This window comes from Oryx dammah, unplaced genomic scaffold (assembly GCF_014754425.2).
Source record: "Oryx dammah isolate SB20612 unplaced genomic scaffold, SCBI_Odam_1.1 HiC_scaffold_24, whole genome shotgun sequence".
In the NCBI taxonomy this organism is placed as follows: Eukaryota; Metazoa; Chordata; class Mammalia; order Artiodactyla; family Bovidae; genus Oryx; species Oryx dammah.
In genome coordinates, this window is record NW_024070208.1 from 19269291 (window position 1) to 19282097 (window position 12807).

The window sequence follows — 12807 nt, forward strand, 5'->3', positions numbered from 1 at the left end:
TTGGCTAAAAGGTACAAATAAGAAATAAAAAGAGACTAAGATTATCCTGCTAATGGCTACTCAGCTTGATGACAGCTACACATTTTCGATCAACAGGCCTGCGAAGGAAGACAGTATTCAGAAAAGGGACAGATGACGTAACCAAAGATCACTCTGAATTCCACTATCCTTTTATTCTTTTTCAGGCCACACTGTGCAGCAGGTGAGATCTTAGTTACCTGACTAGGGATCAAACCCGGGCCCCCTGCAGTGGGAGCACAGAGTCTTAACTACCAGGTAAGTGCCCCACTATCCTTCATAATATCTCTCCTTAGCTCTCCTCCAAGGAAAAAAATACTTTGAGACTGGTTGAAAGGAAAAAAGGAGAAAAAAAAGTGGAATTAACTCCACAAAGTTAACAAGTTCTTCATTTTCTTAAGTTCACATTAAATTATATAATAAATTTAGTATAACAAAAGGACTTAAGAATATTTGTACACACTCAAATATCTGTATATGAATGTTCAAAACAACAGTATTCACAATAGCCAAGAAGTGGAAACCATCCAAATGTCCATCAACGGATAGATGACAAATTATGGTCTATATATATAAAATACACCAGGACTCAGGCATAAAAAGAAGTACTGACATGTATTATGTTACAACCTCCATGGGTCTCAAAAGCACTGAGTAAAAGAAGTCAGACACAAAAGGTTGTACCTGGTAAGATTCCACTTAAGGGAAACATCCAGAACCGGCAAATCCATAGAAACAAAACAAAACAAACAAATTGGTAGTTGCCAGTGGTTGGAGGAAAGAAAGACTGGGGAGTGACTGCGTAATGGGTACAGGGTCGTCTTCTAAGGTGGTGAAATGCTGTAGAGCTTGATGTAAATGCTGACTGCACAACACGGTGAAGGCAGTAAATGCCTCTGAGTTGTATACTTTAAAAATGGTTAATTTTTGTATGTGAATTTCACCTCAAACCGAAAACACCCAAGGGGAGGAAATAATAAATTCATATACTATTCCATTGCATTTTAATAAACAGTATCACGCAAATCTAATTTGGGGAAGGGTATTAAAGCTAAAGGAGGATAAAGCATTCGGAAGCGGACAGAGCCCACAGCCAGCAGACGCGCAGGCACGGCGCTCGGCTGACGGTGCCCTTTGTCCGGGCGGGCAGCCGGGAGCTCTCACCCGCAGACAGGAGGCGCCACGTGACGGCGGGCGTCGCGAAGCAGGCGAACACGTCGTCGGTGGAGGAGAAGTGCGTGAGGTGCGGCAGGGTCACCGACTGGCCGCGGCACTGGCCCCACATGTACACGTGGCCACCCTGCGTCTTGGCGGCCGACGTGTGCGCCGAGTGGCAGGCCGCAATCTCTATCACCCTGGAGAGTTTTAAGAAAAATGCACGTTAACGTTTTCTTCGCAGAAGCCCAAGTGCACCACACACGGTAAATAAAAAGTTTTGTGCTCGGAACACCTCAAAGAGCCCAGGATCCAGGAAAGTTAGCTGTCAGGTCATACGGACAAAACCAAAAGACTGGAGCAACAGCTCTGGGTTATGCTCATCCTGGTGCCCCTTTCTCACCTGAGTTAGGACAGGTAATGCATAATGTTGAGGAAAACCTGGGAAAACGGACTAGCAACCAAAGTAAATGAGGAAAGTAGACACTGAAAAAAATGTCCTGGCAGTTCTGGGGGCTTAACCAGTAGCAAAAAATCCTGTATTCAATAAACCATTTCCTTACAAATACAACTTTCTCTCTTACCCCCAATCGGGGCTCAGAATGCTCATTAGGCTGATTAAGCAGTGGTCCAGGGGTCATGGACTCTGAATATCCCAATCCAAAGGGACATCAAGCCAAACTTAACTACATTTCTCTGGATGCTTCTTAGGTGGCGTCCCAGAATTAGAAGTCAACATCCTAAAGCTTTAGTGGGCAAGACCTCACAATATGGCTCAATAAACATTTAAGCATCTATTCCAATAACACACATTAAATCAAATCAATATTTAAACAGATAATGGCCTTTCAAGGGCAGATTTTATTTATTTAAAAGTTTAGTTGGCTCAAAAGGAAAATAATATGCTTTAAATTTCAACATGGTGACAGACCCTACTAGGAAGTCTGCAGGCAATACAGCAAAATGCATGAATGCCTATCGGTGGTTATTTCGGGTGGTCATCTGAGAAAGCTGCAAGAGATGTCAACTTCACGTTCACTCTGACTGGCACAGCACTCTTTTGTTCACAGTGAGAATGTTAACGAATGGAAGAGCTACAAAGCCAAACACCAGCGCTCCAGAGCACACAGCCCCAAGTCCCCATGCACACACAATCCCAAGACATGGTACCGCCAAGTTACCTTTCTTTCTCCACCATGATGTGTGCTGGGCTTAGCAGGTTATTTTTATTGCCAGTTCCCAGCTGCCCATACGTGTTAGCTCCCCAGGCATACAGCAAGCCCTCATCGGTTAGTGCTAGAGTATGTGCATAGCCGCAGACAATCTGCAAGTAAATTTACATGGTTACCATCAACAGGAGAACAGAAGGGCAGGGGAAACATCTACTTAAAGATTACAGCCAGCTCCTGCAGAATGCCAGTGCATCATCAGGCGTGGACTGACATTCTCCGGAACATTAAAAAAGCATTAGAAAAGCCTTATACCTGAGACTACTGGATTTTTCCCAGTAGCTTTTCAAATTATCAAGACCAATGTGCCAGCACCATGGTCTTACTTCTCATCATGGGAATTTAGGGAGGATAAAATATTAAATGTGGCAGATGAAGGCACAGGGTACTGTTCAAAAAGTCTGATTAAAAGAGTGAATCTCTGGGACTTCCCTATCGGTCCAATGATTAGGACTCCGTGCTTCTATTGCAGGAGGAACAAGTTCAATCCCTGGTCCGGGATCTAAATTCTCACACATATTCCAAGTCGGAGCAAGGAAGACAGACAGGGAGCAGCAGCTAGGAGCCCACTACACGTACCTGGTTGACACACACACTGTGCAAAGCTGCCACTCTCACGGGGGTCAGCTGATTGCCATTGTTTCCCAAGCCAAGCTGACCATTGCCATTGTAGCCCCAGCCATACACCTTAGAGGAAGGGGGAGAAGAGGGTTTTTAAACTGCTGGTATGAGGAAAGAGATAAAAGTGAAATCCACCTAAACGAATGAGAGATTTCTTTCACTTCCAACACTCATATTCTACTGAATGAGGTCCTACAACTGATCTCCAAACAGAAGATGTTTCAGGTGTGGGGATGACAGCTCCAGATCTTACTAGCTGGATAGCCTTGGGCGAGTCATTAATTCTTGCTTGCTACAACAGGAACCTGAGGCTCATTAACAACTATTAATCACCTACTGTATTTCAGGATTTTTTGAAAAGTAGTAGAAATTAAGCCTTTGGAAGCAGTTGAACAGGGAGATGGACATACGCAATTTTTCTGCAGCCTGCTGGGGTACAGATATAATCAAGGCACTACAGATAGAGAGGAGAAAGGACTTAGCCATAAGAAGAAAGTTAAGATTTTTTTCAGATAGCAGAAATCTGAGCAAGTATCCCAGGGAGAGGCAGGTTTAAGAGACAAGCAGGTGGGCTGGCTGGACCCACATTGGGTGGTGGTAGGGAAAAGACCAGAAGGAAAAGTACGGGCCAAGGGATGAAGTGCCCAAACACAGATCAACGAACGTGAAATGCATCCATGGATCTGCCACTGAAATATTCCAAAGCAGAGATTAACATAATTAAAGTTGTATTCTGGAGCAGTCTTGCAGGCAGCAACATGAAGGGTTGACTGTGGTGAGGAAGACCAGAGGCAGGAAGACCTCAAATACATAAACTCATCTCCCATTGGCAGACAGGTGAGCTCTGGTGGGGGTCCAGCGAAGGCAGTGATGGCAGGACCACAGGAGAGGGGACAGAGGAAAGAGGTGTAAGGAGACACAGGAGAATGTGGGGACCCCTCAGACACCTGCAGCAAGAGGGGTCACCACTCAAAGCAGCAGAGCCAGGCACAGGTCTGACAGCGAGTGTTGAAGGCTGAGAACAGCCAGCATGGGACAGGGTGAAGTCCTGGCCAGGAACAGACAGAAGGCCTGGCTCAGATCAGAAACACGCGGTGTGGTGGCAACACACCCCAGGGCAAAGCAGGGCAAGCAGGCGCGGGTGAGGGCCTTCCACGTCCGGGTGACAAGGCGCTCAGGGTGCTAGCAAGAGATGGCCAGAAGCACACGTTCAGTGTCGGAAGTCTAACAGGTTTGAACCTTCTGGGGAGAAATTTGGCGAGCTATCCAAAAATGTAACGGTATATTCCCTGACCCAGAAACCCTATTTCTGGAAAATTATTCTATAGAAATACTTGTATGTGTGTACAAAGATATACACACAAACAGTAACAGAAAATCAGCACAACAGTGTTTTTAATAGCCAAATATGGAAAAAAAAAAGTTGAAATGCCCATCAGACGAGTTCTGGATATGGGTCATGGAAAACAAACATGCATACAAAGAAAATTAAGCAACTGTTATAATGGAAGCAACTATAAATGGTCTGCCAATGGATTCTGGTAAAACATCTATGCTGTTAAGCAAAAAAGGTGCAAACTGGCAGAGAAAAGCGGTAGGTAATTATACTCACCTGTATGTAACTATTTATAGAGAAAGGTCCAAAAGGACATACATCAAACCATTAAAAAACTGAGGGAAAGGTATTCACTTTTTATTTCATGTGTCTTATTTGTTTTCCTTTGTTGAAGTAATCACATAATAATAATTTTTAAATTAAATTTACTTTTAAAAATAAAAAAAGTGTTTCAAAAAATAAATAAATAAATAAAGAAGTGGAAAATACTGGGATGGAGGATGTTAGATGACTATCCCAAGGAATTCGGAAGTCATCCAACATAGTATCAGGCTTGATTCAGAAAGTCAGCTAACAGAGCTGAGTACTCAGTAAACTCTACAGCACCCTCACACCCCGATGCAGGATGCTGTACTTTCACGTTCAGAGAAGTATCCTCGAGTAAAGTTTGTGAACTGGGGCACGTACAAGTGTTAACATGTCCATTTAAGTAGAAGCTGCAACCAGAACAATTTTATAGAAATAACCATCAGCTCAAAGGTGACCGTGGTTGAGGATCACTGAAAGGTGGGTTTTTTAAGAGTAGCTAATAACCATCAGGATGAAAAATTCTGCATTTGCAAGTTGCTTCTTCCTGGGGGCAAGCATTGCAGACAAAGGCAGGCATAGAGCCTTCATGCCCATTAGCATCAGTGCTTATAAACACCGTCAGCTAACTTTAAAGAGCGCACAGCGCCTCTCACCTTCTGAGGTGGCCGCACTCTGGTCTCATCTTCTGAGACAGGCTGTATTCTGTCTACGGAATGTGTATCTCTGGAAATAAACCAGCTTTCACTTAAAAAAAAAAAAAAAAAAAGAGTCCTCTTTCATTAGAAGAAAGAGGTAACATCAAATTCTTTCCTCTACTACATTAAATCACAAACAGATGCCTGTAAGCATCAGGCTATGTGGATCTGGCAAAAACACATTCAAACTTCTACTTGCAGATAAACCTTGGAACTTAAAAATTCATAATGAGGAGCGAACAGCCTGTGGTTACACCTCTATCAGCTAACTATCTACGGAGCTATCAAATCAGAGCACTCTTCCTTCCATGATGTAAGCCCATACCTCATAAAGAAACGGACAGGAGAAAGCCGGGGTGCGAAGACCACTCACCTCACCATTGTCCAGAACAGCCATGGACGAGGTCTGACCACAGGCGATGCCGACCACCCTCTTAATATGTAAACAGTTTGTCACTTTCCGAGGAGTTGGTTGATTTGCGGTGGACCCTGACCCCACCTGGCCACAGTTGTTATAGCCCCAAGCAAATACCTACACAACAGAAGGAGAAAAGAGAAAGAAAGAAGAGTAAGGGTGAAAATTCTCACACACAATAATCATCATCAAACAAAAATAAACCCCCTGAATGAGTCCTTACAGTGTGCTAATGGTCCTAAGTGCTTCACACACAGGAACCCATCTAACCCTCACAGTAAGCCTGAAAGATGGCCCTGGGGTCGGTATTAATACTATTATCATCCCCATTGTATACTTGCAGATGGGAACACAGAGAGGTTAAGTGACTTGCTTGAGATTCCACAGCTAGTAAATACGATTTATTCCTAATATGAACCCAAGCAGTCCAGCGGTGCTCTCCACACTGTTACACCGCCACTGTCATCTCAGTAGCTCTTTATGGTTTTAAATCTGGCATCCAAAGGAAATGAGGTTATGTGCCATGTAAGTATCAGTGATATGAAAAAAAAATCAGCCTAACTCTTTGGGTATAGTCTTTTTTTTTCCCCCATGGAAATCCTTCAAAACAATATTTACTTTCCTCTATCTCATTAATCATCAGTGCGTGATACTATATACCCTCCCTGATGACACAAGCCCACCATCACTATAATTATTAATCACAGCTCCACTTCCTAACACAGTCACACTCACAAGTATTAAGGAGATGCCTGTCCCTACAGGAATGACATGAGGTTGCTTAGAAATTCTTTTTCTTAATTATTTTTAACTGTAGCACTGCTGCTTTAGAATGTTGAGTTGCTCTGGATAATGTTTTGAGTCCTCATGGCTGTCATCTCCAAGCAGCTCCCCTCAGCTGCATCCTGGTTACTTCTGGCCTGTGATCAGCCGCAGCCTGAAAACCATATTTCTAATGGAGAGAGACACAGATGGATCTCTAAGCTAAAGATGAAAAACAAAATGAAAAATCCCTTCACGTGAATTATTAACTGAGCCTGTCAAACAGAGTGTGGCCAAAGAGAAGAATAAGCCAAGGGCAGATGCTGGCTGCAGAGGAGATAACTTCCTCCATCACTAGGAAGATCTGTGAGGACTCCTCACCCCCCTCACTTGCCTGTGGCAAGCGGTCCTCACACATCCTGAGTTCTGGCTTCCATGAGTCTCTGTTCTCTGTCAGGATTTCTACCTAAGATCACATGTCTGAGGCTGCCCATGGACCATCTTGAAACTCACGCTGATGTCTTAAAAAGTACATGTGGCACAGGCTCATTTCACAGGCACAGAAAGAAATAACCCTGAAAGCAATTACTTCCTGTTAAGTGGATTCACAGGACCAGCTAGTGTAAATATTTATATTTACCAGTTTCCCAGAGTAGCATATGCTTAAGGTTACAATAAACCAGGAATGCAGGCTGCACAATTAACAAGTTCTAATTTCAACCGTCATTCTTTTGCACTTCTTTTCAAATAGCCCAAGTTGTCTTCCAAAGCAGTTGCTTTTTGTTTTTTAAAAAACAAAAGAAACAGATTGGGAACAGTAGATTCCATGCACCAGGGCTGTGCGCAAGGCCCGGCTCCAGCACATTCCAGCCACGAAACCTTTATCTCACTGAGCTGCTCTGGTTTCCTCAGCTGTAAGCTGCCCCACTTAGTGAAATCACTCTAATGTCTCTGAAGGACTAAACGGGGAACAACAGAATCTGAATTTGTTTCAGAAGACACAGTGGACAGAGAAGTTATACTGCACAGTTTAGACCAACGTAAAAGCTATGGGATTGGGACTGCCCTGGGCCAGTGGCTAAGACTCTGCACTCCCAGTGCAGGGGGCCTGACTTTGACCCCTGGTCAGGGAACTAGATTGCACATCCCACAACTAAAGTTCTTGCATGCTGCAACTAAGATCTGGCACAGCCAGATAAATAAATAAATATTTAAATATTTAAACAGACAGAACCTGTGGGATGAGTAACAGTTAAGATATGCATGGAACTTGCTGGGGGGGCAGGAAATCTAAGTACAGAACCTACTGGAATGCTGGTAGTGATGCTATGACAGCACTACATTTACTGAAAAACAAAATAGACCTGGGGGGGGCGGGGGGCGGGTAGAGGTTATTAAAAAACGACAGTACAGGACACTGTCATACACATCTGATTTGTAATCTGAGCAAAAAGCAAAAGACTCAACTGCCTTAAGAGTTCAGTCTACTGTCTTCAAAAGAGTGCTTCAGATCACACACCGTAGGCTGTGTTAGAGAAGGAGCTTGTTCTCACGGTGGTTTTAGCTATGTACCCAGGGCAGCTACGTTCACACGCTATTCAGTTCAAGTACAAATATGGTCTTAAAAAAAAAAAAAGGCAAGGCACTTTCACATGGCCAAAGGCAGAAATGATCCAAATGTTCATCAACAGACAAATGGATAAACAAAACAGATAAACAATGAAACACTGTCAGCCTGAAAAAAGGATGAAAATCCACCACATGCTTCCACGTGGATGAACCTTGAGGACATTAAGTGAAATAAGGTGGTCACAGTGAACAAGTACTGTGTGATTCCACTCATATGAGGTACCTAGAGGGGTCAAATTCTTAGAAAGCGGAATGGGGGTTGCAAGGGGTGGAACTAAAAGAAAGGAGAGGGTTCATGTTTAATGGGCACAGAGGTCAGTTCTGCAAGATGAAAAGAGTGCTGTGGATGGATGGTGGTGATCGTTGCAAAACAACGTGAATGTACTTAATGTCACTGAACCGAACACTTAAAAATGGCTAAGATGGTAACTTTTATATGTCTTTTGTGTGTGTTAGTTGCTCAGTCATGTCCAACTTTCTGCAACCCCATGGACTGTAGCTCACCATGCTTTCTATCTATGGATTCTCCAGGCAAGGATACTAAAACGGGTTGCCATTTCGTTCTCCAGAAAATCTTCCCAATCCAGGAATCAAACTCAGGTCTCCTGCATTGCAGGCAGATTCTTTACTATTCGAGCTACAGGGAAGTAAATGAGGGACTTCCCTGGCAGTCCAGTGGTTGACACTTTGCACCTCCATTCCAGGGAGCACGATCCCCAGTCAGGGAACTAAGATCTCCCATACCTTGAGGAATGGCCCCCCCAAAATTAAAAATAAGTAAAAGTAAAAATAAAGCATAAGAGCAGGGCACTTACCTCTCCATCAGCTGCCAGGGCCATTGAATGATGCGAGCCACAAGCTACTTCAACCACTTGCTTGATCAAGAGGTTGGTGCAGACCTGGATGGGTGCCAGGCCTTGGTTGGTTGTCCCATTCCCAAGCTGGCTGTAGCCATTGTGGCCCCAGGCATACACGACTCCATCTACACAAGGGGGGGCCACACACACACAATCAGCTCAGAGAAGAGACAGCCGACCCGGAACTTTCCTCCCAGACTCTGTACAACTCGTGTTCCAACCTTTACTTCTTTTAGTGACACTGTGATTTGTAAGAAATATGTATTTGGGCATCCAGATTACAAAAATACATTGCTCTTGTATATTTGGTCATCATCCACAGTCCCTGGCTCACAGCACCCAAAACCAGAGAAATCTCCTTAGAGTTGACAATGATGAGGGCATCTCTTGATAATGAGAACATTATTTCCTGGCATCTCTGCTGCCAGGAGAACCAACCATAAAGTAAGTGGGTTGGAGGGGAGAGGGCTGGAGGTTGAATCAACTGCCAATGCCGATGGCTTAGCCGTCATGACTATGTAAGGAAGCCTCCGTAAGAACCTCAGGGGACGGTTTTCTGGCCCCTTTTCAGAGTGTTTCCATGTTGGAGAACCAGAACACTTACACATGCCACTGTGTTAGGCACCAAGCCTTACAAGGATGGAGGCTCCTTTATTCAGGCTGTTGATTCATATCCTTTTATAATAATCAGTCTTCTAGTGAGTAAATCGATTTTCTGGAGTTCCTTGAGTCATTCCAATAAATTAATCCAATCCAAAGCACGAATTCCCCGGTGGTCCAGTGGTTAGGAATCTGTGCTTCCACTGCAGGGGGCCTGAGTTTGATCCCTGGGTCGGGGACTAAGATCCCACATGCCACATGGCATGGTGGAAAACAAAAACAAAACCCCACAAAGCCCAGGGAGAGATGGAGGGAACCTGAGATTTGCAGCAGGTTAATCAGAAGCACAGGGAACAATCTGGGCTCGAGACCAGCATCTCAAGTGGAGGGTGGTGTCACGGGACTGAGCCTCTTACCTGTGCAATCTGATTCTATCTCTGAGTAGACAGCATCAGAACTGTGTGCAATTCCTGGACACCCTGATAATATCCAAGCACTACTTCTTGGTGTGGGAATGCCTATATACACACACGCACAGAGAGATTGGGTCTAGGAATTAACTAACACTTTCTCTCTGTCACACACACACACACACACTCTCACTCTCACTCTCTCTCTCTCTCTCTCTGCAACCAAGAACTCTCTGTTTAGCTGATGTCAGGAATGGGATATGTCAGGAATGGGATTTGTCAGGAATGGCTCACAGACATTTGTTTTTTGAAGACAAAGAGATTAAAGAGCAAAGGAGGAGGAAACTTTGACTCCCGGATGGCTACCTAGTCACCGTGGTACGAAACTGCAGCTGTGCTGTGATCAGTTCAGTTCAGTCGCTCAGTCGTGTCCGACTCTTTGCGACCCCATGAATTGCAGCACACCAGGCCTCCCTGTCCATCACCAACTCCCAGAGTTCACTCAGACTCAAGTCCATCGAGTCGGTGATGCCATCCAGTCATCTCATCCTCTGTTGTCCCCTTCTCCTCCTGCCCCCAATCCCTCCCAGCATCAGAGTCTTTTCCAATGAGTCAAGTCAACTCTTCGCATGAGGTTGCCTAAGTACTGGAGTTTCAGCTTTAGCATCATTCCTTCCAAAGAAATCCCAGGGCTGATCTCCTTGCAGTCCAAGGGATTCTCAAGAGTCTTCTCTAACACCACAGTTCAAAAGCATCAACTCTTTGGCGCTCAGCTTTCTTCACAGTCCAACTCTCACATCCATACATGACCATTGGAAAAACCATAGTCTTCACTAGATGGACCTTGGTTGGCAAAGTAATGTCTCTGCTTTTCAATATGCTGTCTAGGTTGGTCATAATATTTCTTCCAAGAAGTAAGTGTCTTTTAATTTCATGGCTGCAATCACCATGTGCAGTGATTTTGGACCCCCCAAAAATAAAGTCTGACACTGTTTCCACTGTTTCCCCATCTATTTCCCACGAAGTGATGGGACCAGATGCCATAATCTTCATTTTCTGAATGCTGAGCTTTAAGCCAACTTTTTCACTTGCCTCTTTCACTTTCATCAAGAGGCTTTTGAGTTCCTCTTCACTTTCTGCCATAAGGGTGGTGTCATCTGTATATCTGAGGTTATTGATATTTCTCCTGGCAATCTTGATTCCAGCTTGTGTTTCTTCCAGTCCAGTGTTTCTCATGATGTACTCTGCATAGAAGTTAAATAAGCAGGGTGACAATATACAGCCTTGTCGTACTCCTTTTCCTATTTGGAACCAGTCCGTTGTTCCATGTCCAGTTCTAACTGTTGCTTCCTGACCTGCATATAAGCTTCTCAAGAGGCAAGTCAGGTGGTCTGGTATTCCCAACTCTTTCAGAATTTTCCACAGTTTATTATGATCCACACAGTCAAAAATCTTTAGTGATCAGTTACTAAAGGTCAAAGTTATCAATGCAATTTAGAAATGGGAGTAGAGCCAACTCCTAAGGAACTGGCTCAACAGATACGTAAGGAAATGCAAAATAAGCATGCTACATGAACAATTTCCTGCTTATTTAATATAAAACAGCCAAAATGAAAATTAAGTGCTGGGTGGAGCCCTTGACGTTGATTCAAGCTCAGATTTGGGTCAATCTGAGCTTCAGCCATTTTCCTCAAAGCTGCCAAGAAAATGATGCAGGAGCAAAAGAAAGTACCTCTAATACCTCTGAGTCAACTGAGAAAATAGTTAACGTAAGGGAAGGGGAAACCAAGAAACAACCGAAGGCAGGGGGTACAGTGTGCAGGAACTGGCTCATTCTGAGGGCTGATGTCACCGGCTTCCTGAGGAATCTTTACTGACACGGGCTGTGCGTGCAACTGACATAAGGGCTGTGTCTGTGGTTTTCAAGGCTGCAGGCTAGAAGAGCATGTGTGGGTTGAGGCAGGACCCACTGCTCTCTACTAAACCATCACACAAGGCTGTGCGTGACCCAGGAGGTTATTCCCAAGGAAACTGCCAGGGTGGTGAACTGGATAAAAGCCACGGTAGCGTGTTTATCCTGAGAAGACGGATTTCCCAACTCCCCCTATTAATGGCAAATGGAACATCCCAGATGAAGCAGCTGAGATGCAAGCCGTGTGGGACTGTGGCTTTAGGATACCTGGGGTATTCACCTCTGAATACAAAATCAAATAGCTTGAGATGCCTTATCCAATATGCTATCTCAACTTCCTCATATGGATCTTACAGAAAACATGAAAGGAATTATGAAAATGGAGAAAGACAAAGGGAGAGCATCAAGGGACCCAACCCGGCAGAATAAGTCTTCAATTACCGAGTGGGATCAATAAAAGGGATGTTGATGGAACTGAAGCCAAGGGATGCCCATGGCACTGTCACAGTCTGGTGGGCCAAAGGGACCCCATGTTGGCCTCCAACACAGAAGGGCCCCAAACAAGTCGACTCTATTTATCCCAGTTTTAAAGGCATTTAAAAAGCTAGAAGGGCGTCCCTGGTGGCTCAGACGGTAAAGAATGTCTATAATACAGGAGGCACGTGTATTCAATCCCAATGGGTTCAATGCCTGGGTTGGAAAGATCCCCTGGAGAAGGAAATGGCAACCCACTCCAGTATTCTTGCCTGGAGAATCCCATGGACAAAGGAGCCTGGTGGGCTGCAGTCCATGGGGTCGCAAAGAGTCAGACACGACTGAGCAACCTTTCACTTTTCAAAAAGCTAGAAGGTCAATCTAT

General features: G+C 44.4%; 1 protein-coding gene across 7 annotated transcripts in view; it reads right to left on the bottom strand.

Moving 5' to 3' along the window:
- The window catches only part of RCBTB1 (RCC1 and BTB domain containing protein 1), a 52419-nt gene that overhangs the window by 17605 nt on the left and 22007 nt on the right, over positions 1 to 12807 (bottom strand). For 4 of the 7 annotated variants that reach the window (XM_040266948.1, XM_040266947.1, XM_040266945.1 and 1 more), the window contains exons 5-9: positions 8985 to 9151; positions 5737 to 5895; positions 2982 to 3089; positions 2355 to 2497; positions 1183 to 1373 (exon numbers count right to left, since the gene is read on the bottom strand). In XM_040266948.1, the coding sequence (XP_040122882.1) occupies positions 1183 to 1373; positions 2355 to 2497; positions 2982 to 3089; positions 5737 to 5895; positions 8985 to 9151 (768 nt within the window). The remainder of the gene's footprint in view (positions 1 to 1182; positions 1374 to 2354; positions 2498 to 2981; positions 3090 to 5736; positions 5896 to 8984; positions 9152 to 12807) is intronic. The other 3 variants (XM_040266952.1, XM_040266951.1, XM_040266950.1) reach the window with 1 other exon arrangement.